Source organism: Muscardinus avellanarius (genome assembly GCF_963383645.1).
Source record: "Muscardinus avellanarius genome assembly, chromosome: 14".
NCBI lineage: Eukaryota > Metazoa > Chordata > Mammalia > Rodentia > Gliridae > Muscardinus > Muscardinus avellanarius.
This window is the reverse complement of record NC_137800.1, coordinates 90706492-90733761: the sequence shown is the minus strand read 5'-3', so window position 1 is coordinate 90733761 and position 27270 is coordinate 90706492. Positions and strand designations below refer to the sequence as shown.

The 27270-nt window shown below is 53.3% G+C and overlaps 1 protein-coding gene and 1 pseudogene across 3 annotated transcripts in view; both read right to left on the bottom strand.

Annotated features, from left to right (window-relative positions):
• Nucleotides 1–27270, bottom strand: part of ANKS1A (ankyrin repeat and sterile alpha motif domain containing 1A) — a gene marked incomplete at both ends in the record, with an annotated part of 134613 nt that overhangs the window by 52522 nt on the left and 54821 nt on the right. The window contains 8 exons of one of the 2 annotated variants that reach the window (XM_080710033.1): nt 1469–1662; nt 3183–3284; nt 3374–3475; nt 3749–3824; nt 4396–4692; nt 14138–14200; nt 16279–16435; nt 19348–19428. In XM_080710033.1, coding sequence (XP_080566159.1) covers nt 1469–1662; nt 3183–3284; nt 3374–3475; nt 3749–3824; nt 4396–4692; nt 14138–14200; nt 16279–16435; nt 19348–19428 — 1072 coding nt within the window. The remainder of the gene's footprint in view (nt 1–1468; nt 1663–3182; nt 3285–3373; nt 3476–3748; nt 3825–4395; nt 4693–14137; nt 14201–16278; nt 16436–19347; nt 19429–27270) is intronic. The other variant, XM_080710034.1, reaches the window with a different exon arrangement.
• LOC308272979 (RNA-binding protein EWS-like) lies at nt 22550–24369 on the bottom strand (annotated as a pseudogene). Its single transcript has one exon. The product of its transcript is annotated as an RNA-binding protein EWS-like (transcript).

Genomic DNA, 27270 nt, shown 5'->3' with positions numbered 1-27270 from the left:
CTATTTCTTATTCTTTATTTTGAAACAGGATCTCACTGAGTTGCAGAGGCCTCACTAAGTAGCTGAGGCTGTCCGCGAACCATGACCCTCCTGTCTCAGCCTCCCGAATGCTGGGATTACAAGTGTGCGCCACCACGCCCGGGCTCAGGCTGGGTTTTTAAGCCCAACAAAGCTGTTTGGGTCAGATTTCCATTCTGTCCTATTCCCCGCCTTCTCTGCTCTGGACGTTGGGAACACGTCTGGTCCAGCGCCATCGTGTAGGAAATGACAGCAAAAAGTGCGGGCCCACTTCCCTGCCAGCAAACCCAACTTGGGACGTGTGTGGCTGAGAAAAGCAAATCGAAACACGACAGAAAGGGCCCACCTGGAAGTCTTCCCAGGGCTTAAAGAGAGTAAAAAAAACAAAAGGAAGTCTTTGGTGTTAGCTGTGCTCATCGGCGGCAGAGAGAGGAGGCAGAAGTGCCCCGGAGACCCTCTAGGGCAGCAGGAGTTCTACACATCCTGCGGTGCTGATCAAGAGCATCCCTGGCCCCAGCGCACCGCCCAGGCAGGCAGGACAGTCCCGCCAAGCCCGCCAAAACAGCAGCGCGCACCTCGGGGCGCACCAGCTTCTCCTGGCCAGGTGGGGAGGCTGGTCGCCGCGTGGGATGGAACAAAGAGCCTGCAGCCGCCCACAGGAGCGGCAACAGCCCTGCGAGGCTTCTCCAAAGGCTCCAGCGCCCCCTAACGGCCGCCCCCCACAGGCACCATTTAACATAAAGCCTTTTCCACAGAGGGGCTTGCTCAGGTCATTTGGGTCCAACAGGAGAAGTGAGAGGCCAAGCTGGGTCCAGGACCCCCGCCCGTGCTGCTCAGAGCACGCCTCAGCTTCCCCTGAGCCTCAGGGGCCTCCAGCATCCACACAGAGATGCTGGGGCTGTTTCAGGGCAGGGTCAGGAGCCCCAAAGGAAAAGGCTCCAAGGAACATCAGGCCACTGCCAGAGCTCACCTGCAAAGCCCCCAGGCCACCCAGCAGCCGCAGGAGCGCCGCCATGGCCACAGCCGGATGCCCACCAAGAGCGGCCTCTACGGCAGCAAGGGTGCGAGCAGGCCTCCCGGTGGGGCTGCTGATGGGTGGGCGCCACGCAGGAGCGCGGAGCGCTGCCCCCACCAGGCTGAGCATGCCCTGCGGAGGGAGGGCCAGGGGCTCAAGAGCCCGCACAGGACTAGAACTAAACCAAGGGTCAGGCGAGGAGGCCGTGCCAAGCAGGGTGGACCCTGAGGAAGAACAGCGCGGCGTTCTCATCCTGAGACCTCGGCGGCTGCAGACGCCACAACTGCATAAAACAGGACGCATAAGCTAATCGAGACAGGGCGTGACCAAGCCTGGCTGCGATCCTGAGGAATGCAGAAGCTGCCACGCCCAAAAGAGGCCCTAGAGGGCAAGCGAAAGGGGCACCACGAGGCAGGAGGGAAGCCGCGCACGTACCGGCCTCACGCCCGCGGCTCTGCCCGCTGCCTCGGCCTCCTTGTTCACTGAGTCTCGGTCGGACGAGCGCCCGCTGGCCGTGCTGTCCAGGGAGTGGCAGGACACGGCGTTGTACAGCGCCTCGTAGGGACCCTCCTCCTCGGCCCTGGCCTCCACGTCGAGGAGCAGCTCCGCCGCAGCTTTCTCCACGTCCCCTGGAGAGGGCAGAGGGCCGAGTCAGTAGGAAGGCAGTCAGCGTCTAGCCACCAGGCAACGCAAAGCCTCCTCAGGACCCGGACTTGATGAACGCTGGCTCGCAGCAGGAAAGGCCCCTTGGCTGGGGCAGGAATGAGCAAACTTTCAGCTGCTTCTGATACCCTGGTATCTAAGCAGGCTTTCCCAAATCAGTGTGGAGAGGCTGGGTGCAGCTCAGGGCGAGGGCGCTCCACGCACACAGCCCCAGGCATAGTCCCAGCATCATAAGGATCCGGGAAAGCCCCACAGCGTCCACAAGGGAGCCCTCCCAAGGTAAAAGCTCCAAACATCTCAGAACTGTGACGGCATCAACCTAGCCCCCAAGACATAGGACAGTGTAACTGAAACCTCAAGCAATCCTCTAAACAACCAATAGATCCACGTGCTCAGGCAAGACAGAGAGCTAGGCCTCTGGCGGGGCTGGGGGGCACCGCGCAGCCCAGACCCGCCTGCCCGCCTGCCCAGCCCGAGAGACCCAACACCGTGCCTGTCAGAGACGGCCTCTCCTGTGGCTTACACAGTCGGAACCAGACGTGAAGCCCTTGAAAGCTGGGAGCTTAGTGAATGGCTAATCCCGTTACCAGCAGGCTCTGGGGCCAGGGGAGGGTGTGGCAGGAAGGGAGTCAGGGGCCAACAGTGGAGATGGGCTGGGCACTCACTAACTTTTTTTTTTTTTTAATGTGGTACTAGGAAGTAAATTTAAAGGCATTCTACCGCTAAGCTTTTTTCTTTTTTTTAACGTGGTAGTAGGGATTGAATTCAACGGCACCCTGCCCCCAAGCTACACCACCAGACCTTGTGATTTTTCAAAGGGTCTCGCCGGGTTGATGTGTCTCACTACTCGCTGAGACTGGCCTCAAACCTGTGTCCTCCTGTCTCAGCCTCCCAACTACTGGGATTACAGGTGTGCGCCACATCTGGCTCCCTGTTATCCTCTACCCCTGCTCTCCTCCCAGGGCCCGGCCCGTTTTCCCTGTTAGCTGTGTTGTTTCTCTAGCTTTCTTCATTACATTCGTGTTTAGGAGGTGTCTGTCGGACTCTAGTTTGTCTGCCGCTCATCACACCAAGGATCCAGAAGGCTGTTCAGTAAGTCTGAAAAGGGATCCTGGCTAACGATGGACAGATGGAGCTGCCTACGCCGGGCCAATGAACTGCTGCCAAAACCCGCCATCTCCACACCCACCCACCAGCAGCCACTTATTAAATATTTACTGAGGGCCAGGCATGAAGGAGGCGCGTAGAGCATGTGTTAAAGCAGCAGCTACGCTGAGATCTGGATTCCTCTCGAGGGGCCCCCGCCAACGGCCCAGCCGGAGCCGACCGTGAAAGCAGGGTGTCCCACAGAACTTCACGTGGTGGGTGGGAAAACCGAGCAAAATATGCATGTCGTGAGCACCCGCCACCCCACACGGCGCTGCCACGCCGCTGTCCACCCTGCCCAAGAATGCTCAGCTCACTTCCAGACAGAGGGTTCCCTCACCCTGAGACTTCTGCGCCGCGGCGTCCACGCTGGGGGGTGGAGGCGGCGGGCCCGCGGAGGTCTGCTCGGCCTCTTTTGCACTTCTTTTTCCGGTCATGTGATCTGTATGGAACAATTAAAGGACATGAGGAAGCAGGCCGCAGAGTCCAGACGCGGCGGGGCCGCGGCCCGGGGTCCCCCGCACGCCGCACCTTCAATGAGCGCGGCGATCTGCTGGCTCTTTAGAGAAGGCAGCTCGCGGACGGTGTCCAGGGCGGTCAGCCCGTGGCTGTCCTTGATGCTGACGTCGATTCCTAGGAAGGCACCGGGCGGGCCAGGGCAGTGGGCACTTACTCAGCCAGCTTCGAGGAAGCTCAGATGCACAGGACACCTGCGGCTCCCAAGCAGCAGGACCAACGCTTCGCATTCACAGCCACTCGACAATTCCGGAATCATTCACACACTTCCCACGCCAGCAGAGACACACACACCGGATTCCGATGCAGCCAGCGGAAATGCCCTGGGGGAGGCTAGGGACAACGATCCCCTGGCATGCGGTGCAGACCAGAGCACTGCCGACCTCTCACCTGCAGCCAGCAGGATTTGCACCACATCGGTCTTGCCAAACAAAGCGGCCTCATGCAAAGCACTGCCCGTCTCCGTCTGGAAAGCAAACGAGAGCGCAGAGCAGGGCCGTCAGAACGGCTGGTGACACAGGGGCAGGAGCAAAGGACGCACTCCACGGCCCGCTGCACTCGCGGCTTCCTGGCGGGGATTGCAGGACCCTGAGCTCAGGCTACACAGAGAGGCCCTCTGCGCCTCGGCCGGCCTCAACGCCCAAGCGCGACCTTCCTGGAGAGAAGGAGCCAAGAATTAAGCGCAGGGCAAACGCCACGCTGCCCGCGTGCACTGGCCAAGGCCGCACTGAGGAGGGCAGCCAGCACGCAAGGGCGAGGCGAGGGCTCCCAGGCAGTGCGCGGTGGCCGTGGGGACAACTGTGCAGCAAGGGAATGCAGCCTTTCTGGTTTTGACGGCCCTAAGCAGGTCTTTTCAGGGTTTAAAGGCATCTCACCCCCCGAAAAGAAACAAGAAAACCACGGACTCCATCCGGGAGCTCCTTGGTCCACAGTTTCACACCGAAACACGTCAGCACACAGAAGCACAGGGACGGGCGTGGCGCGTGCCACGCAAGCACGCAGCCCGGCAGCCCGGCTCGCGTTCGGCCACGCCCTACCTGGTGGTTGCTGTCCATGCCGGCGTCCAGCAGGACCTGCACCACCGCCTTGTGGCCGTTGCGCGCCGCCAGGTGCAGAGGGGTGTGCTTCTTGGTGTTGCAGCCCAGGAGGTTGGGGTGCGCGTTCAGCAGCATCTTCACCACCTCCAGCCGCCCGTAGAGCGCCGCCAGGTCCAGCGGCGTCTCGGACTTGTTGTTGCGCATGGTGGGGTCCGTGAGCTCCTCCAGCAGCACCCTCACCACCTCCGCGTGGCCGTACTGGGCCGCACAGTGCAGGGCCGTCTCGTTATCGTTGTTCTGACGGGTGAACAAGCACAGCGCGTCAGGAGGTGGCCGTGACAGCCGCACGGAGGCCGCCGAAATTTAAATGAGAGCAGCAGCGGCGTGCGTGGGGACACGTGGGGGCAGCATCGAGGGCTCCAGCGGCCCCGTCCTCTCCCTGTGCCCGGAGAGGGAGCACCACCCCACACACGGGCAGGTGCGCGTGGGCCGTGCAGGACGCACCGGGGAGGGAACGGGGCCTGTGGCCGGCACCAGCAGAACCCTGACGCCGTGGCATGCCGCTGCTATTGTCTCCTGTTAAATTTCGGCTGCTTTTACAACTTACAATCTGTCCTGGTCAACTCAGTGGTGCTAATTCCTGATCTGCTAACTGTCCGTGTCTTTCACCCATGCTTAGAGTTGGTCATCTGGTAGCTTCTGCATGCAAATCAATCAGCCAACAATTAAAGGAACACAGCTGAGGACAAACACCGCTCTCGGGGGTCAGCCAGCGGCCACTCCCAGGGCAGTGAGGCCGCGGCTCTGGCTCCGCGGCAGAGGGACATGGGGCTCTGAGGCTGCACTGGCCAATGTGTGCAGAATCTGTTCATTAACAGAGAAGCCAGACCAGGGAAGGGCCTCTTAGGTAGAAAGAGAGTCAGATCGGGACGTGTGCCGTGAGAGGTGCACAATATTCAAACGTAATATTGCCATCAATTCAAATTCCCAGCCCCTGGCCCTGTAATGCCAATTTTGCTTCACAGTAATCATAAGAGTATGGGATAAAATGAAGAACTTTGTGCCCTATCAACTGTCAGAGGCAAAATATTAGTCATTGCAATTTTTTGTGTGTTAGTGATGGACCCAGGGACCAGGTAGCCGAGAGTTCTACCACTGAGCTACAACCTGAGCCCCCCACCTCCGCCGCAGTCTTTTAGGATGCTGACAACATATGATTAGACCAGAAACAGTCTCAAGGCCTCAGGTGTGAGAAGCACTAATGAACTGCTTTTCCCACAGCCGCTGTGGCTCCCGATGTCCCCAGCAGGCCTCTGCCGCTCCGGGAGGCCCGGCTTCAGGGCTCAATCCCGTGCACCTCTCCTGCTGGAGGGTCAACTGCTTCGATCCTCCTGATGAGCCGAGAAGCGACAGGTGAGCAGTCAGCGAAAGCGCATGCCCTTAACCCGCGGCTGCTTCCCTAGCTGCGCCAACATGTCAGAGAGGCAGAGAGCGCTGGGAGCGAGGCCCCGGCGGGTCACTGACGGCAAAGACTTTGAGAATGGGAGAAGACCGGAAGGGGTGGCTGCAGGAGCACATGGTGAGGGCGTGCACACAAACCCACCTGCGCGGGCGCACCCAGGGAGAGCGCTGTGCGAAGCTCACAGCCCCCGGGCCCCACACACCCACCACGTGGACGCCCGTTTGTGTTGGGTTCTGGCCTGGCTCCCCCCTGACCTGGAGCTGCCTCCTGGTGACGCCGTGCCGCGCCAGCAAAGCTCACCGGCGCTTTCCACAGTGGACACACAAGTGCAAGCGGGCTTTCACACGTCAAGATTACAGGGCGCTAGGGCCAAGAGCCAGCTTATTCTATGAAAATCCTAATCCAGGAAAACTGCTGCCGTGAGCAACTGGTACCGTACGTCTCTTATATTCAAGTTATCTCCTAACACCTAGAATAATTTGCCCGATTTCATAAACAGGATGACACTAGGCACTAAAGAAATACCCAATCTAACCTCTCCAGCAAGGAGAGGAACACCGCGGACTGGGAGCGCGGCTCAGTGGTGGAGGCGTTTATTTATTATGTATTTGTGGCTTTGTTTTCTTGCTTGTTTTTTGTGGAGCTGGAGCTGGAGCCCAGGGGCATTCTACCTTTGACCTACACCCCCAGCCCTATCTTATTTTTTATCTGGAAACACGAACCCGCGGTCCTCCTTTCTCAGCCTCCAGGTACTAGGATGACAGGCACGGGCCACCATGCTCAGCCTTTTTTAATTTTTTTTATTTTTGCAAGAATAAAGGCTACTGTCACAAAGCTGTGCTGCTTATGGCAGAACCTTATTCATGCCGCGTGTGATGGCGCACGCCTGCAATCACAGCTACTAGGGAGGCCAAGGAGGGAGGACCATGAGTTTTAGATTAGCCTGGGTTTGAAACATAGGGAAAGCCAAAAAATTAAAATTAAAAATAAAAAAGGTTTTAAAATATCTTGGAGCCGGGCGTGTTGTGCACACTTGTAATCCCAGCATTCGGGAGGCTGAGACCAGAGGATCGCGGTTCACGGACAGCCTTGGCTACATTGTGAGGGCCTCTGCAACTCAGTGAGACCCTGTTTCAAAATAAAGAATAAAAAGATAGGGCAGGGGGTGTAGCTTGGAGGTCAAATGCCCCTGGGTTCCATCTTCAGACACACACACACACACACAAAGAATTAAATAAATTAGGGCTGGGGTATAGCTCAGAGGTAGAATGTTCCTGGGTTCCATCCCCAGCACCAAAACAAAACAAAAAACAACAAACAAACAAAAATCTTGGCCATAACTGGGAAATTCCCTGCTTCATGTTAGAAACGGTTTAGTACCTCTGCAGAAAGCCATGCTCATTTTCACAGGTGGGAAGCATCTTAGTGTGGTCCAATCTTGCTAGACTTTGTTTGCTCATTACAGTTCCCTTGGGTAGTCTGTGCTGACCACATCTCTCTACCACTGACCATGCGCCATCAGTGACCTCTTATCAGGGTTCCCCTGAACCTGACAACTCAGGCCAAGAAACCATCAAGTGTTGCCGGGCATGGTGGCGCACACCTGTAACTTGAGGGCCGGAGGCATGAGGACTGCAGATCTGAGGTCAGCCTCTGCAGCCTGGTGAGACTCTATTTCAAAATAAAACACAAGCCGGGGCTGGAGATGTGGCCTGGAGGTGGAATGCCCCTGGGTTGGGTTGAATCCCCAGTAAAACACACACACACACACACACACACACACACACACACACACACACACACACACGCGCGCGCGCTGCATCAAGGACCAAAGGAGACGAGAGATTCCAAGGAGAGGCACAGACAGTGCTCACCGAGCATGCTTCCCTTCCACACCTGTCTAGTGACACCACAGTGCTCCATTGGGGGGCACCCCAGTGCTCCCAAAGTCTTCGCGGGCTCTCCATCCCTCCCCACCACGAGACGCCATCACCTTCCCCGCTTGCTCAGTCCTTCAGGGGAAGAACAAAAGGGCCTGTGTGTACTCTGCTCAGCTGTGAATCCCTTAGATGAATTCAGAGGCTGCGAGCAGTGGAAACTCGGACACTCTCCCAGCCTCCTCCTCTTGGGGCTACATCAGGACCACCGTGTCCTGTCTCGGTGCAGCCTGCGGGCACACCTGTCCCCTGCCGATGAGGCCCACGCAGGCCACACCCGGGCCCCAGCTCCACAGCGAGGTGGCAACGGCTCTTCACGCGGACGGAAGAAAATGACGTGTCTGCTGGGCTGAGACGATGTGGAGGAAACGGCAGAACGTGCCCATTGTTCAAAGAAATGGAAAAGTTAGACTTACTCTTAGTATTTAATTCTCCTAACTCTGTAACACTGAAAAGTGAAACTTTCACCATAAGATGGAAGGTTTAGGAAGGCAGATGTCAAACAAACAAGAGACTGAAGCCAGGCACGGTGGCACATGCCTGGAATCCCAAGACTTGGGAGGATAAGACAGAAGGCTCCAAAGTTTGAGGCCAGCCTTAGCAATTTAGTGACACTCTATTTCAAGATTAAATATAAAAAGGACTACAGTTGGGCGTGGTGGGCACACTTGTCACCCCAGCATTCGGGAGGCTGCGACCAGAGGATTGCGATGAGCAGACAGCATCAGCCTGAACTCAGCGAGGCCCTTTGCAACCCAGTGAGACCCTGTTTCAAAAATAAGAAGACTAAAAAATAGGGCTGGGGGTGTAGCTCAGAGATACAAAGCCCCCGAATTCCATCCCTGGTATGGCAAAAAATTAAATTAAAATTAAATAAAATAAGGGGTAGGAGGTGTAGCTCAGAGGTAAAATGCCCCAGGTTCAATCTCCAATACAGCAACAATAACAACAAAACAAAACAAAACAAAACAAAAAAAAAAAAAAAGAAAAGAAAAAAGGAAAGACCTCAGACAAGAAAACTGTCACTAAAAAGCGTATCGAGCCGGGCGTGGTGGTACAGCTTGCAATCCCAGGACTTGGGAGACTGAGACAGGAGGATCACAGATTCTCGGCCAGCCTCAGCTACTTAGTGAGGCTCTCTGCAACTCAGTGAGACCCTGTTTCCAAATAAAAAATAGGCTGGGGATGTAGCTCAGAGGTAGAATGCCCCTGGGTTCATCCCCAATACCACAAAATAAGTCAGTAAGTAAATGAATGAATGAAGTTTCCCAAGCCAGGTGTACTGCACACACCTTCAATCCCAGTACTTGGGAGGCTGCGAGCAAAGACTCGTAGCCATCGCCAGCAACTCAGTGAGGCCTCAGCAACTCCGCAAAACCCTTTCCAAGTAAAAAACAAAACAGGGTGGGATGTAGCTCAGTGACAGAATACCCTTGGGTTCAATCTTGAGCCACACACACACACACACACACACACACAGAGCTCACCAATTCCATAGGCGACTACTTAAGCAATCCATCACCATCATCATGAATGAACCTAACTGGGCTTAGAGGCACAAATGACAAATCCCAGAATCACAGATTACTTGAATCCCAGTGTGTGTAACCACAGGCTGAGACAGGAGGCCCACGGTCCAAGGACAGCCTCAGCAAGGCTGTGGGCCTCTCCTCAACAAGCAAGACCCTGGTCCCAGGCAGCAGCGAGCCGGGCGTGGTGGGCGCGAGCGGGCGGCTCGGGAGGCGGAGGCAGGAGGATCGCGCAGGCTCGAGGCCGGCCTCAGCTACTGAGTGAGGCGCTCAGCAACTCAGCGGGACCCTGTTTCCAAATAAAATATAAAGTAGGTCGGGGAGTGTAGCCCGGAGGTAGAAAAGCCCCTGGGTTCCACCCCAGTAGCACAAAAAACAAACAAAAAAACCACAAAGTCAATGCCATGAAAGAAGAGAAAAACTGAGGAAATGTCCCATACTATGATCTCAGAGTGAATCCTAAACCAGAAAAAAGAGAATCCTCTAAAGCACATCATAGGGGTCAAATGGCAAGACGTGAGCACAGAGCGGAGAGTGGTGGTGCGTGTAGTCCTAGAACTTGGGAGGCTGAAAGAGAAAGATCACGTGTTCAAAGCCTGCCTCCGCAACCTAGGGAGGTCCTCAGAAACTTAGCAATACTCCCTTTCAAAATTAAAAATCAAGAGCCGGGCGCGGTTGCGCACACTTGTAATCCCAGTACTTGGGAGCCTAAGGCAGGAGGATCGCAGGTTCGAAGCCAGCCTCAGTAGCTTAGTGAGGCTCTCAGCAACTCAGTGAGACCCTGTTTCCAAATAAAATATGAAGTAGGTCTGGAGGTGTAGCATGGAGGTAGAAAGCCCCTGGGTTCCATCCCCAGGACCAACAAACAACCACCACCACCAAAAAAAACCCCCCAAAAACAAAACAAAATAACGAGTGGGGTATAGTTCAGAGGTAGAGTGAACATGGATCCTATTATTACATAACAATATTGTATCGATCTTGAGTTTTCTGAATTTGATAATTATGTTGTGGTCTTATGAATCAATGTCCTTGCTCTTAGGAGGTTTAGCTTGAAGAATTAATACTAAATTGAAGCAGTGAGGACTAAAATGCCATTATATCCATGGCTTAATCTCAAATGGTTCATCACCAGCTACAGCAACAATTAATTTATTTATTTATTTTGGTGGTACTGGGGATGGAACCCAGGGGCCTTCTACCTCCGGGCTATACTCCCAGACCTATTTTATATTTCATTTATAAACAGGGTCTCTTAAGCCAGCTGAGGCTGGCTTCGAACCCGCGCGATCCTCCTGTCTCAGCCTCCCAAGCGCGGGGATTACAAGCATGTGCCACCATGCCCGGCTACAGCAACAATTTATATGCATAAAAAATGAAATGGGGTAAAATATCAAAAATTGGAATAACAAGAAGTATAAGTTGACTGCATCATTTGTGTGTGTGTGTGTGTGTGTGAGAGAGAGAGAGAGAGACAGACAGACAGACAGGGGATGGAACTTGGGGGCATTTTACCTCTGAACTACATCCCAGCCCTTCTTTACTTTTCATTTGAAGCAGGGTCTCACTAGGTTGCAGAGGGCCTGGCTAGGTTGCCTGGGCTGGTGTAAACCAGCCAGCCTCCCAGGTCCCAGGATCACAGGCCTGGGCTTCACTGCATTATCTTACCACAGGGGCTGAAGCCCAGGGGCATTCTACCTCCGAGCTACACTCCCAGCCCTATTTTTTTGTATTTTTATTTTTGAAGCAGGGTCTCACTGAGTTGCGAAGGGCCTCACTAAGTAGCTGAGGCTGTCTGCAAACCATGATCCTCTGGTCTCAGCCACCAGAATGCTGGAATTACAAGCGTGCGCTGCCCGGTTACAACTGCCTTTAAATTGGAATTTTTATCAAAATAAAAAGGTTTTAAGAAACCTCTCAGGTGATTCTGATGCACCCAGAACAGCTCGGGAACATTTGGAAACAATTGGTCTAAATAAAATTCCATGTCCTTCCAGTTCTCAGACTGCAAATAATCCTTCAGTGGACAGAAAAACCCTGAAACTAATTTGACTGAACATCATCTCATGAAACCCAGATTAAGTTAAATTGCTTCAAAGGGGATACGAGCCATTTTTGCAGTTCCACCTGAACTGTGGATAATTTTACATTCAGACCAGTTTGTGCTGACTTGCTGAAAAAGGAAAGGCCCAGGCTGAAGAGAAATATCAAAGCTCATGAAAACCACATCTGTTCCCAGACAGGCATCTCAGGCTGCAGAATTTTCACCAGTGCCTGACAGGATTTAGAATTTGCATGCAATTTAGCAAAACATTTCTGAGACACAGCCAGGTCAGTAAAAACCCACTGAGTTAGGACAAAGCCTGGGAGGGTAGACCGGAATCTGTGCCACCAGGGCCTGTCTCCTCCGAGCCACCCAAACAGTCTATCCTGTAATCCCTTGCATTTCGGGACGAGGGGAAAGCAACGGGAAATATTTCCAAAAGCAGAAATATATTTTTGTTACATTTGGACTTTTTTTTTTTTTTTTTTTTTTTTAGTGGTACTGGGGATGGAACCCAGGGGCCTTCTACCTCCAGGCTACACTCCCAGACCTATTTTTATTTTATTTGGAAACAGTCTCGCTAGGTTGCTGAGAGCCTCACTAGGTAGCTGAGGCTGGCTTTGAACCTACGCGATCCTCTTGTCTCAGCCTCCCAAGCGCGGGGATTACAAGCGTGCGCCACCACGCCCGGCTGGACTAGTTTTCTTTTATGTGGACAAAATTAAATGATAGGAAAGTGTACTTTGGAAAATCTAAGCTATGCCCTTAATCAAAGCTTTCTAAGCTACTGAACCCGATAGGGAACTCAATACCTCAAGGACCCCCCACACACACACACAAAACCCTGGCTAGACTGAGCAACATGAACACAGATTTCAAAAATACAACACTAACACGCTTTGAAAAGTGAGGAGCCAGGCGTGGGGCGCACTCTTGTAATCCCAGGACTTGCGAGACTAAGAAGGATCTCAGGTTGGCGGTCAGCCTCAGCTACTCAGGCCCTCTGCAACTTCGTGAGACCCTATTTCAAAATAAGGAATAAAAAATAAAGCTGGGGGTGCAGCTTAGACATAGAATGCCGCTGGGTTCAAATTCCAGTACTGCAAAAAAAAAAAAAAAAAAAATCTCAAATATCACCAGTTACTGTTTTTGAGTTTAATGTGTGTTATCAGAATAAAACTACCAAACAACCCAACATCGTGGGTGATGATAACATCTCATTTTAAAGAAGTAGACACCAAGGCTGAGAGAAATTAAGAAACCTCAAGTCAGTAAATCCGGAGTGGCAGCCTGGAGCTCACGGGGCTGACAGGGCAGCCGGGGCCCGCGAGGCCTCCACGCTGCTGCTCTGCCCCCTCTCCTTCCACGGAGCAGCTTCCCGCTTGAAAACAAGACTACAGAGTGCTCCAAACGGCACTGAACTGTCTCTTCACCAGGACACCTAGGCCCGAAGAATATGCCTGCGGGGCCCTCCCAGGACAGCCCTGGTCCCTCGAGGAAAAGCACCGAGCTCAGCCTCCTGCCCCACCCGGCAGGAGCACCTCTGCCTCCCTTCCCGGTGCAGGTCAAAAGCAGCCAGGGTGGAGAAGCAGACAACAGATGTCCTCGAAGAGCACACCAGAGAGCAGGCTTCTGGATCAACGCTCCACACGGCAGGTGAGCTCACCCGCGCCGACGGCTCTGCTCTGCCGTTGAGGGCCTCAGAACCAGGTCAGCCAGGTGGTCCAGCCACCAGCCCAGGGCCCGCCGGCCCGCTATGGCTTCCTGCTGCAGAGCCCTTCCTGGGCCAAAAGTGCGAAGCAGAGGAGGAGGCACGTCCGAGAGGCTGGCTGAGGCAGCTCGAGCCTCCACAGCGCCCTCAGCACGAACTCCAAGAAAGAGAGGAGGGCGGCCAACAACAAGTTTTATTTTACTCGATTTCTTTGGTACTGGGGATTGAAGCCAGGAACATTCTACCTCGGAGCTACACCCCCAGCCCTATTCTAATATTTATCTATTTACTTATTGTGCGTCTGGAGATGAAACCCAGAGGCATTTGACCTCCGAGCTACACCCCCTGCCCTATTTTTTATTCTTTATCTTGAAACCGGGTCTCACTGCGTTGCAGAGGGCCTCACTAGGTAGCTGAGGCTGTCCGCGAACCATGATCCTCTGGTCTCAGTCTCCCGAATGCTGGGATTACAAGCATGCGCCACCACGCCCAGCTCCTATTTTTATTCTGAAACAGGGTCTCACTAGGTTGAGGACAATCTCACTACTTGCTAAGGCTGTGCTTGAACCTGCGATCCTCCTGTCTCAGCCTCCGGAGCCCTGGGCTGACGGGGTGTGCCACGGCACCTGGTGAGCTGTGCCTTTCCCCTGACCCTCCACCCGGCTGCTGCAGCCTGAGAGGAAATCAGTGTCCCCTCAGAAGAAATGCAGAAGGCAGACTGTAGGAAGAATTTTATGCCAGAGTACAGTCTCATCATTTTCTGTGCATATTTAAGTGTAAGCGCATCTGTTTGACTGCATTCTCTTTGAGTTTAAAGGATTTTAGAAATCACAATAGCAAAGTAAGCACTTGCGATGGCCCTTCCACTCCCCTATTCCCGCTGTTTCAGATGCTCCCAACCTTCCCAGAATTAGTAGGGGTTTAAAAAACAAAGCCCAATCCCGTGGCAGCTGCACCTTCCCATTCCCAGACAAGCCCAAAGCAGATGGCTGAAGCAGGAGGCAGTCAGTGTGCGGCAGAGGAGCCAGAGGACCAGAGCGCAGGGGCGGCAGTACACACCTTGGCATTGATATAAGGGTCAAAGGGCCCGTACTTTTTGAGTTCTCTGATCTCAAGACCATTCTACAAAAAGGAGAGGAAAAGAAAGCGTGATGGTAAAATGGATGAAATATTAAAGCACCCTCCCCCCCCAGGGGCCAACACTCCCAAACAGGCAGCTGACAGGAAGACAACCTCCAGGGCCTTGCCCCTTCACCCTGCTTGCATTCAAGCGTCCAACCGGAACCACATTAACGGTTTTTAAATAAATCAATGTGGTTCTTGTAACTACCCAGGCCCAAGAGGGCATGCAAGCAGCAATCTGCCCCACCCACCTGCTGCCAGACACTCGGCTCTGGGCCGGCGCCCCGCCCGCCCGCCGCCCACGGGGATGCTGAGAGCGGGCAAGCCGGCACACTCAAGTGGCTCTGCCATTCAAGCAGCTGCGTTCCAGGCAAACGTGGGCAAAGCCAGGATTAGAAACGGCTGCTGAGAACTGCTTCAATGAGAAGGACTTTCATGGGTGACCAGTTTCTTCGGCCTTGAAGAATATTAGTTATAGGCAAGATTTCCTCCAGAGAAGAGAAATGATCATTTTTGTCAGGAGGTAGAATTGCGTTCTGGTTGTAAAGAGGCACTTCTCGTTCCAATCTTAGGGACAAACCTCCTCACTGGATCTTGTAGGACGGTGCTCACCTTCCCAGAAAATCAGTCCCCAGGGGAGAGGCAGGCTGAGTAACAGCCACATGGGACCTGCACGTCCAGGCATCTGCACTCTCTCATTTCCCCGGGCCTCAGAGAGAAGCTGCCCTTCTTGGAGCCAAAGCCCTGCCCTCAACATCTCACTGGGAACCTACTCAGACCTGGCTCACAGGCTGCCAGCATGTCTTTTTTTATCCTATAGTAACTTAGTCCCCTTCCATCAAAGTCCTTAGGAAAAAAGTCCTAAACTAATTGGAAGCAGTGTCTCCCTCATCCCAAGAATGAGGAAGTGCTTGCTGGAGTGGAAGAGGGGAGTGGCTTGCTCGGTAGGGAAAACCAGATCTGCTATAAAGCATTCTATTTTTCTTTTTTTTTCCCTGGTACTGGGGATGGTACCCAAGGGGCATTCTACCTCCAAGCTACACCCCTATTTCTATATTTTATTCTTTTTTTTTAATTTTGAAACAACATTTCACTAATCTGTGGAGGGCCTAAGTAACTGAGGCTGTCTTCAAACCTCAATCCTCTTGTCTCAGCCTCCCAATTACTGGGATTATAAGTGAGCGCCACCATGCCCAGCTAGCAACTTTTTCTTGAATGCTGCCTTTCCTGTTTTCTAAGAATTATCTCTATTTTTTCAAAGTACATTCACTCCTTTCTTTCAGTACTAGGGATCAAGTCCTGGGGCACCAGTGAACTATGCCCCCAAATCTTTTTGTTTGTTTGTTTGTTTGAGACAGGGTCTCCATAAATCCCCTGGGCTGGCCTTGAACCTTGTGGTTCTCCTGTCTCCGCCTCCCGAGTCACTGGGATTATAGGTGCGCACCACTGTGCCTGGCTCGCTTTTTTGTTTGTTTTTGCAGTACTAGGGATTGAACCCAGGGGCAGTCTACCTCCAAACTATACTCCCAGCCCTATATTTATTATTTTTGAAACAGGGTCTAAGTTGCAGAGAGCCTCACTAAATAGCTGAGGCTGACTGCAAACCTGTGATCCTCCTGTCTCAGCCTCCCAAGTACTGGGATTACAAGCCTGCACCACCACAGCGGCTTTGGTTTGCTCTGAAGCCGCCACCAGAGGGCATCGTGGAAGGCTCTCCGTTCTGCTGCATCACCTCTGACCTCGACTCGCGCTCCTGACTTGTGAGTTCTTGCTCAGAGCCAGCACACGCTGATGCTCGTGACGGACACGCCTCACACGGTCCTGACACGCTGGGACGGCTGCGCCGCCATGTTGGCGGCACAAGCGCAGCTGACGGCCAAGCCCAGCCCTCTGAAATGGACCCTGCACAATTCTGAGGAACTTGCATGATGTTAGACTTTGCGCACACACATCGCGTACGGGTGTGGTACTAGTCCAAATCTGTAGGAGCCCAATGCATATAAATCGCATCCTGGTAGTCGGAGAGTCCCCGAGAGGAAGCCGGTGTGCAGCTGAGTGGGGGAGGAGCCCGTCCCGACCTGCTCGTTCACTCTGGTGTGCGAGGGGCCTTGGTGGATGAGCAGGCGCACTATCTGGGCGTCTCCTTTCCAGGCCGCCAGGTGCAGCGGGTAACAGCCCTTGGAGTCAGCCACGTTGGTCAGCGCGTCATTCCTCAGCAGAAGCTCCACCACATCCCTAGAACAGAAGGCAGAACACAGCCAGGAGCGTGCGGGGCTCCGCCGCCTCCCTGCGGCCAGGCCTATGGTCTGCAGGCACCAGGCTGCCCCTCTCCCCCAACGAGCTCCACAGATCTGCTGCGTGGCCAACCCAGGGCCTCCGCCACAGTTCCCGAGAGTCCATCCATTTTCCACTACTTTGAAAATGTCTGAACCTTGTCTAAACCTTACCATGTTTCCTAGTCTGGGATTGTGTAAACAGCATTCATGGACAGAGTTTTTATATAAAAGTAGCCCAAAGAAACAAATACCAGCATCCACTGCCTTGTTCGGATTATTTAGTGATGTGGGAGCAGAGAGCGGGCAGGACTAAAGTTATGAGCCAGGCGTGGGGCGCACACTTGTCATCCTGATGACAAGCACACTTGTCATCAGGACTTGGGAGACTGAGACAGAAGGATCGCAGGTTCAAGGCCCGCCTCAACAACGTAGGCTCCCTGCAATTTAGTGAGACTGTTTCCAAATGATAAATCCATTAGTAAGTAACTAGGTCTGGGGGTGCAGCCTTGAGGTAGAAGGCCCCTGGGTTCTATCCCCAGCACCACACATACATGCAAACATAAGCCAGACACATATGGCATCGTTTGATAGCTCCAAAAAGAGGGACTTGGCTTTCTCCTTGGCGACACTGCTAATTAAGTAAATACAAGTGTGTAATCATCCTCATGTGCATGAGGCCTCCGCGTAGTAAGGTCAGCGTCTGCAAGGAGGATGGCTTTACTCCGCGCGAGTCTGGCTTTACTTGGCTCCAGCTCTCCCACTGCTGTGGGAGGAGAGAGGGGACCCGTGCAGTTTCAGTTAGCTTTAAGAGAATTAAGAAAAGACATGATTGTGTTCAATATGTTTTAGAAAGGTTTAATGGTGAAGGAAGTAACCACGATGTCTTTGGGCATGCTGGAATCAGGTAGGCTGGGCTGAACACTGGGCAAGAGGTATAGAGTCCTGTAATGGTGAGGGCCTACTCCTTCCTCAAAACAAAACAAAAAAACACAAAATCCCTAACATGAGGCAGGGCATGTTCATGGGCGAGGCCCTGGGTTCAGTTTCCAGAACCAAAGGAGGAAGGCAGATCTACTGATTCCTATAACCTCCTCCCACGAACCCACCTACTGCGCCTCCCACAGGCGCTGCTTCAACTGTCTTCACCGCCCTGCTATGTAACCCCCTCCAATCTTCAGCACCAGCACCCCCACCGCGCCCCCGCCCCACCGCGCCCCCCTTGCGGGGAGACAAAGCCCTGTCCTCGAGGCCTCTCCTGCCCTCACAGATGCCCCAGGAGCGGCGGCCACACAAACGCCACCCGCTCCTGACAGCCCCTCTCCACTGGAGGGCTTAAAGGCCAGCGTGCCGGGCGTGCTCCCCAACGTGGCTGTGGCGTGGGACGGCCACAACAAGCCCACACTGGGCAGTGCGCCAGTGAACGGCCGGCCGGGAGCACTACAGTCTCCTCAGTGGGTGCGTCCAGTTGGAGATTAGTTTGGACTGTGGAGTGCGTGGTAACTGGGCAGGTAGAGTGGCCAGTGGAAGCAGGTCAGGGGCCTGTTCCTGGACTCTAGCTGTCCTGGCCTGTCCACTGACTGCCACTGGCTGGGCAGCGGTGCTCCACTGAGCCCTGCCGCCATGACCTTCCCTGGGAGCCGGCCAGCCATGGGCCTTAGGAACTTCCTGCACTGCGAGTCAGCCCTTCCTCCTCCAGACTGTGCTTACCAGGTGTCTAGGCCACAGTGGCAACAGCTGACTTAACACACCAGAAGATGGATTTTATCATCTACAGGTGGGCCTTGTGACGAGGGAATGGCGGAGGGCAGTCAGCACGGACTGCTGTAGCAGGAGACACGCCTCCCACGACTGCCCAGCCTGAGCAGTCCACCAGGGTAGTTACCCAAGAGAGTCCAGTCATCTAGTGCCCCAAAGTGTGTGTGTGTGTGTGTGTGTGTGTGTGTGTGTGTGTGTTACTGGGAATTGAACCCAGGAGCATTCTACCTCTGAGCTACACGCCTAGCCCTATTTTATTTTGAAGCAAGGTCTCACTAAGTTGCGGAGGGCCTAAGTTGCTAAGGCTGGCCTCAGACTGGGATCCTCGGTCTCAGCCTTCCAAGCACTGGGATTATGACCATGTGCCACCACGCTCAGCTTCATTTTTAATTTTGAGACAGTATGTCACTAAGTTTCCCAGGTTGGCCTTGATCTTTTGATTTTCCTTCTTCAGTTCCCCCAGTAGCTGGAGTGTGCCACTGAGCCCAACCCTTTTTATATTTGATTTTGAGACAAGGCCTCACTAAATTGCCCAGGCTGGCTTCACACTTATGATCCTCCGGCCTCAGCCTCCCAAATACCTGGGATCACAGGTATGTGCCACCATACCTGGCTCCAAATTAGATCTTCTTATCACTGTATAATACTGGAACATTGGGGGGCAAGGAGAAGAAAAGAGAAAATTTAGAATTAGTGGGATGTGGAGGTGCCTATAACAGTACTTGGGAGGCTGCAACAGGTGGATTGCAGGTCTGAGGCCGATCTCAGCAACTTAATGAGACCTTGTTTTAAAATAAAATAAAATAAAAAGGGCTAGGAGTGTAGCTCAGAGAAAAACGCCCCTGGGTGCAATCCCTAGTACCATAAAAAAAGAAAGAGAGGAAGGAAGGAGGGGAGGGGAGGGAGGGAAAGGCAGGGCAAAGCTCAATCCCTGGCTGGGATTCCCTGGGGGCTAGGCGGGCGGGAAGGGCCCCGAAGGAGAAACCAGGCTTCCATATCACTCCATATCATATCACTCCAGCGGGCTTTCTCTGCCCTGGCCACTGCCAGGCCGACCCTCCCTCTCGGGAAGCAAACCAAGGTGCCCTGGGGCCTGGCTCTGGGTGGGCAGCTCACCTGTGGCCATTGAGAGCGGCATGGTGCAGCGGGGTGTAGCCAGTGCTGTCCACGCAGTTCACGTTGGGCCCCCTCCACATGCTAACAGGAAAGAAGAGAGAGAGGGGTTGCAGAGGCGAGTCACAAACCACAATCGGCCACAGCCAGCGACTGGGCAAAGATGTCCGTGCGGTGCTTAACCAGCCGAAGCCTGCGATGACTCCTGGCGAGGGCAGCAGGTGTGACTGGACACAGCAGCGCCCACAAGGGCAGCTGCGGCGGCTGAGCAGGAGGAGCACAGGACACAGCGTTGCTGCCCGAGGCTGTTCTGAACCCTCGGCATGCTCGCGCCTCTGAGGACGCCCAGGTCACTGAACGGTCACCGCCAGCATCATGATACCAACGCTGTGGGCCAGGGGCAGGTCCTGAGCACCGGCCTAGGCTGGAGAGAGACGACACCGGCCACACAGCCGGCAGGGCCACAATCCAAAGAGCACCGCCATCGTGTGTCAGGAGGCAAGGGATGAGCGTGTCTTCCTGCCTCACTACAGTCGGTCCTCCATGATCACGGCTCCATGTAACAGAGCCGCCAACCGCAGATACTCAGAAAACAAACTGCACGGGTCCTGAGTGTGCACAGACTCTCGTCCTTGTCCGTGTCCCCTAAGCCAAGACAGTGCAACACTATTCACATAGCACACGGGGGACAGGTGTCACAGGTACTCTGGAGACGATGCCAAGCACTCAGGAGTGCTGCGGGGTTGGCTGCACATGCCGCGCCATTGCACACGAGGAACCCCACTGAGGATGTGTGGGTTTGGGGCTGAGGATGTGTGGGTTTGGGGTCCTCGGGCCCTGAACAAGCCCCCTGTAGGTACCGATGAGCCGCCACAGGCCGTGTGTGCGCGCAATTTTAGTCTCACTTGAGTCAGAAATGGGAGGCAGAATAAACATCACCTTATCTAACCCTCAAAGCCTACATTCTCATTGGCTTCGCACCTCACCGTACTGGCCAGAGCTTCCAAAGTACTAGCTAGCGGTGGCCCCTGGTCCCCTTCTAATGGTTTGGGGCACTTACTCTACATGTGCCCGGTTCCTTCCCTCTCCCCTCCTTAGTACTGGGGAGTGAATCCAGAGGCATTTTATTTTACCTCTGAGCTACACCCCCAGCCCTATTTTTTATTTTTAATTTGAAACAGGGTCTCACTAGGTTGAACAGAGTCTCACTACTTGCTGAGGCTGTCCTTGAACCTGTGATCTTCCTGTCTCAGCCTCCCAAGTATTAGGATTACAGGCATGCACCACTAAGCTCGGCTCAGCCCTTCCTATTTATTTATTTACTTATTTATTTGTGGTATTGGGGATGGAGGCCAGGGGCATTCTACCTCTGAGCTATACCCCCAGCCGTATTTTTTATTCTTGATTTTGAAACAGGGTCTCACAGAGTTGCAAATGGCCTCAGTAAGTAGTTGAGGCTGTCCGCAAATGGCGATCCTTCTGTCTCGGCCTCCTGAATGCTGGGATTATAAGCGTGCACCACCACGTCCGGCCTCAGCCCTTCCTTTTTATTATTTTTTAATTTTTTAAAAATTTTTTATGGGCCTGAGGATGAAACCCAGGGGCATTCGACCTCTGAGATACACCCCCTGCCCTATTTTTTCTTTAATTTGAAACAGGGTCTCACTAAGTTGCAAAGGCCCTCAATAAGTAGCTGAGGCTGGCTTCGAACCTATGCGATCCTCTTTTCTCAGCCTCCCAAGCACTGGGATTACAAGCGTGCGCCACCACGCCCGACCTAGCCCTTCCTTTTTAAAAGTGTTATTAGAGATAGTTGTTTTCATTTTCTGCATCTATGGGAGATAACCGTAATTACATATTATGACCTAAATTTGTTGTTAGAAATTTTTTGTTTTTTTTTTAGAATGAGCATGGTGGTGCATACTTGTAATCACAGTACATGGAAGGCCGAGAGAGGAGAATTTCAGGTCAAGGCCAGCTTTAGCAACTTAGTGAGACCCTGTTTCCAAATAAAAAATAAAACAGGGCTGGGGGTGTAGTTCAGAGGTAGACTGCCCTGGGTTCAAAATCCAGTACTACATACACCACCCCCCACAGGTTTTTGTTTTTGTTTTTTGTTTTGGTGGTACCCGGGGTAGAACCCAGGGGCTTTTCTACCTCCAGGCTATACTCCCAGACCTATTTTATATTTTATTTGGAAACACAGTTTCCTTAAGTTGCTGAGGGCCTCACCAAGCAGCTGAGGCTGGCTTTGAACCTGTGCGATCCTCCTGCCTCAGCCTTCCAAGCACAGGGATTACAAGCGCGCACCACCACGCCTGGCCAAGGCTGAGAACATTTTTAAGGTAGAAAGTAGACAAGGTGGCTCTACAGAGACACAGTCCAGGAGAAAGCAAATTATAAGAAGCACATACCACGTTTTACCCGTCACACCGACAAAAATGGAAATAACGACAATGCCAGGAGTTGGAAAACAAGCACTCGTAAGGATGAGCCTCAATGGTGAGCCCCTCTGGGGAGACGACTGGCAGCATTGTAGCAAAACCAAAAATAGCCTTCAGTTGAGCCAGCAGCTCCACTTCCAAGCAGCTGTCCACAGAACATCTGGACAGGAGCACAGACATGTCTGCAAAGGATGGCTTCGCGGACAGTAAAACCCAAAAACGTAACGTCTGTCCACAGGCAAGCAATCAAACGCTGGTGTCCATAAAGTGAAGCACCGAAACCAATCACACGAATGACAAAGGAAGGACGGTAGGACTTACACGTCCCGACACGGGGGGGACTTCCGCTGCGGTGAGGAGGCAGCGCACACAACAGAGGACGTGCCCCCCCTTTCCTTCTTTTTCTTCTTATTTTTTACTGTTTATAAACATTTGGAATTTTATTTAAAAAAAAAAAAACATCACGACCATGAACACTGTTCCAGTCAGAGAACCTCTTGGTGGTCCACGACACTGAGCGTGCTCACAGGGGTTCCCATGGTTAAGTATTAGTTAAACCACCATCTTTAAAGGAAAAAACTCGGCACACTACCATTTAACTTGTTTTAATGTTTCTTCACAAATGGTGAAAAATACTAAAGTACAGACAAGGAATATCATATGTTGTGGCCAACATTATAAATATGGAATTATAAATTTAAAACATTTTCCGGTTTAAATAATAAATCTGGTAGTCAATGCAGCTCTGCGGGTCTCAGTGTCTAGCAGGGCCGGTCTCTGCGTTCCTGACGGTGCTTTCCACTATCCATCTTTCCGGGTCCTCCGCGTCCGCCTCTTCCTCCTCCCATCTGTTCCATCAAAGGCCCAGGGGCCCTCCCAGACCACCTCGTCTTCCTCCGCCAAAATCCATGCCACGGCCACCATGGAAGCCACCTGTCTCCACCACGACCACCTCTGAACATTCCACCGGGTCCACCGCGGTCCATGAGGCCATCTCTTCCACCCCGCATGCCGCCAGGGCCACCTCTGCCCTGGTCACCACCCGGGGGTGGGAAGAAGCCCTTGGGCTTCGGGGCCTGGCACTGGTTACATCCTGTTCTCCAGGCGAAGTTCTGGTTTCCACAACCTGGGTTGGGACACTGCCGGTCTCCAGCACTGCTCGGCGCTGGACGCTTCCTCCTCCAGAGGGGTTCCCTCGGCCTCCTCCACGATCTCCCATACGGCCCATGGGTGCCCCAGGACCTCCCGGGCCACCTGGACCTCCACGGAGCGGCGGCGGCATCCCTCTGCCCTCCTGCAGCGGCACGCCACCACGCGTGCTTTTCACTGGGGGCTTCTTCCGAGCCAGAGAGACTTTCAGTTTGCTCCCTTGAGATCTTTTCCATCAGACCGCTCCACAGCAGCCTTGGCGGCTGGCGGGTCTTCACAGGACACGGTGGCGTCGCCTTTGGGCTTTCCTGTTTCCTTGTCCAGGCCGCTGTGGATCACGGGCTGCTCCGTTCTGTTCATCTTAACAACCCCACACTGCTTAAAGGAGTCTGCCAGATCAAGAGTCACACTGTCATTTAGTCCTTGCACATGAACCGCACTTCCGTCAGATCTTCGTCAGGATCTACAGGAGGGCCTAGATCAGGATCTACAGGAGGGCCTAGATCAGGATCTGGCCCTTCGTCCATGGGTCCACCAGGCTTACTGAAGCCACCTCGCTCTCCAGCGCTGCCCATTCCACCGCGGCCTCCTCCCCGCCCACCTCTGCGCATGCCTCCACGATCAATCCCCCTCTTCCCCTAGCCCGGTTATCAGGGCCACTCATGCTCCGGTTCTGTCCTGGTCCGGAAGATCCTCCAGACTCCTGCCCATAAGCACCCGTGCTGCTGGGGTGGTCCTGTCGGGATGAACTCTGCTGCCCGTAGCTGCTCCCTGCTGGCTATACTGACTTGGAGCCAGGCTGGAGGATCCAGCCTGGGGGTGACTAGTGGGCGCTGCTGGCCACAGCTGCTTTGCTGCCCACAGCTGCTCGGCTGCCCACAGGTGTTCTGCTGAGAGTAACTGCTCTGATCATAGTCGGTGTGTAGAATAACCGGTAGGAGGATAGGAGGGAGGTGTGGCGACTGGCTGCATGGGGCAGCTCCCAGGAACCTGGGGATGACTGTAGTTACTCTGTCCACATCCTAGGCTGGGCTGGTTATAAGCCCTGTGCCGGACTGAGGTTGACTAGTCTCAGTGGGCTCGTGGGTGCAGTGGCTGCTGCCCAGAGGCCTGGGTGGCGGTGACCGTAGCGGTGGTGGTGTCATAAGCATCAGTGCCGTACCCCTGCACAGGCTGGGGTACGCCTGCGGGGCCCTGGGGTAGTAGAGCCAGTGGGAGGCTGTCCATAGGAGGCTGCGTACGCCGTCTGCCCACAGGTGGCAGTGCTCTGAGCTGGGTAGAGCTGCCGTGCCGGCTGTCCACAGGTTCCATAGCTTTGCTGCCCATATGCCTGGGTGGTCTGTGCATATCCGTGAGTTGGCTGGGCGGTGTAAGTGCTGTAGCCCTGCTGGGCTGCAGCTTGCCGGTAGGTACTGTAATCCGTGGACGCCATTTTTTCTCCTTCCTCCTTGTTCTCTCAGTGTCCGTCTCCCTCTCGCTCTCCCTCCAGGGGCCGCACTGCCTCTTTTTGAACTAGAGATTGAACCCAGGAGCATTCTACTTCTGAGCTGTGTCCTCTGTCTGTCTGTCTCTCTGTCTGTCTGTCTGTCTGTCTATCTATCTATCTATTTTCCGGTCTGGGGATGGATCCCAGGGGCATCTGACCTCCAAGATACACCCCCTGTTTTTTCTTATTTTGAAACATGGTCTCACTGAGTTGCACAGGGCCTCACAAAGTAGCTGAGGCTGTCCACGAACCACGATCCTCTGGTCTCAGCCTCCCAAATGCTGGGAGATTACAGGCACGAGTGACCCATGCCCAGCATAACCTGAATTTTTTTTTTTTTTTTTTTTTGGTGGTTCTAGGGGTGGAACCCAGAGACTTTTCTACCTCCAGGCTATACTCCCAGACCTTTTTTATATTTTATTTTGAAACAGGGTCTCGCTAAGTTCCTGAAAGCCTCACTAAGTAGCTGAGGCTGGCTGCGATCCTCCTGTCTCAGCCTCCCACGCGCAGGGATTAAAAGCGTGCGGCAGCACGCCCGGCTATAACCTGATTTTAAAATAGGGCTTGGAGTCAGGAGGATCACAGGTTCAAGGACAGCCTCAGTAAGTAGTAAGTAGTGAGATTCACATCAACCTAGTGAGACCCTGTTTCCAAATAAATAAAATTGGGCTAGGGGTGTAGCTCAAGGGTAGACTGTTTTTGGAGTCAATTCCCAGTACCACACACAAGAAAAATTTTAAATATAGGCTGGGGGATGTAGCGCAGAGGTAGAATGCCTCCGAGTCCAACCTCCACCACATACGTACATACATACATACATACACACACACACACACATACATAATACAGCGAGCGAGCTGGACATGTGGCATGCACTTGTAATCCCAGCACTTGGAGGCTGAGACAGGCAATTCAAAGGTTAAAGACCTGCCTCAGCAACTTAGCAAGACCCTGTCTCAAAATAATAAAATGAAAAAGGCTACAGACACAGCTCAGTGGCAGAGCGCCACCAGGTTTAATCTCAGCTGCCAAGAAAAGATAAGGAAAGAGAAGTGAGTGCTGTGTGCTTGATACCCAGGTGACCTGGGAAGGACAGGCGATGGCCCTGAGGGGCCTGCCGCCACTCACCCATCACACCCCGCTCCTACAGCACCTTCCACACACAGAGCCACGAGCAGCGAGTTCTCTGCCACACCTGTACACGGTGTGTGTGTGTGTGTGTGTGTGTGTGTGTGTGTGTGTGTGTGTGTGTGTGTGTGTTACTAGGGATTGGACCCAAGGGCATTTTATCTCTGGGCTACACCGCAAGGTCTTTTTTTTTTTTTTTTTGGTGGTACCGGGGTTCCTAGAAGCCCTTCTGCCTCCGGGCTGCACTCCCACAGGCTACACTCCTAGACCTATTTTTTTTTTAACTTTTTTATGTGGAAACAGGGTCTCTTAAGACAGCGAGGCTGGCTCCGAACCAGCGCGATCCTCCTTTCTCCGCCTCCCAAGCACGGGTATTACAAGCGTGCGCCACCACGCCCGCACCTCAAGGTCTTTAAAAAAATTTTTTTTAAATTTTGAAACAGGGTCTTCCTAAATTGCTGAGGGCCTAGCTAAGTTTAGCTAAGTTTCTGAGGCTGGCCTTGAACCCGTGATCCTCCTGCCTTGCACGGATTACAGGTGTGTGCCACCATGCCTGGCTAAAATGATCTCATTTTTGAAACAAAAAGTTATATGCTTATCCCTGACAATGAATCAGCTGATGGAAAATAAAGTGGATCTGGAAAAACCTGGGAGGCCGAGTTTTTGTTTTTTTGCGGTACTGGGGTGGAACCCAGGGATATTCTACCTCTGAGCTACACCCCCACCCCTATTTTTATTCTTAATTTTGAAGCAGGGTCTCACTGAGTTGCAGAGGGCCTCACTCAGGAGCTGAGGCTGGCCACCTGGATCCTCCCGTCTCGGCTCCCGAGTGCTGGGATGACAAGCGTGCCCACCACGCCGGCTCAGAGTTTTCATTCTGCTTTTCCAATTGTCACACAGGACAAAATTATCATCCAATCATAGTATGGGTCGCACTAAAGTCCCCAAAGCAAATTGTTTGGCCAAGCACAAACCAATCAGTGGCGGGGAAAGCTCCATACAAGGACTCCATCTCAGGGGAACGGCCCCATGGAGGGAACACATTTCACACAGTTCAGTAGTGAGCTAACTGGAAACCGGAAACTTGGGGGACAGCAACCCAGGGACACAGCGGGGCCAGCCACGACACCAACTGAGCTCCGCTAGGACCTGCTCCCCCTCTGGCTCAGGCAACGCAGGTCCCAAAAGGACCTGGAAACCAAGAGTCCCATGAAGAGGCAGGGCTGAGCAAGCCCCCAACACTTTCTTTCACTAAACACCGTGAGTCTGGTTTAGACTAAGGGCTTAAGTCTGGATAGCGTAGGCCAGTATTAAAACTTCCTCAAAACAGAAAAGCTAAGAAAGAAAGGTCGGAACAACGTTCCCAACCTCTCCCCACCCCTCCTTTCTCTAATTAGTATCTCTCCTCCAAAAGCCAACCTAGAAATCTGGGGGGCTGGGGATCCACTGAACAAGGTCTAAATGACAATGGAGAGCCCCAGTCTCCAGTGGAATTTCGGCTTCAGACAGGATGGCAGCAACATCCCCTCCACCCAAGTTTCTTCCTTCTTGGCAGCTCAAGAAAAGAGCTATTTATGATCTAGGTCTTCCTCCCCACCCCAGCTGTCCTATTAGGTTTTTCTAAAACAGTAAATACCAAAGGGCTGCTGACCAACAAAGCAGCTCGATACAACGCATAAGAACCAGGAAAAAGACTTCTTTTTTTGCAGTACTGGGGAT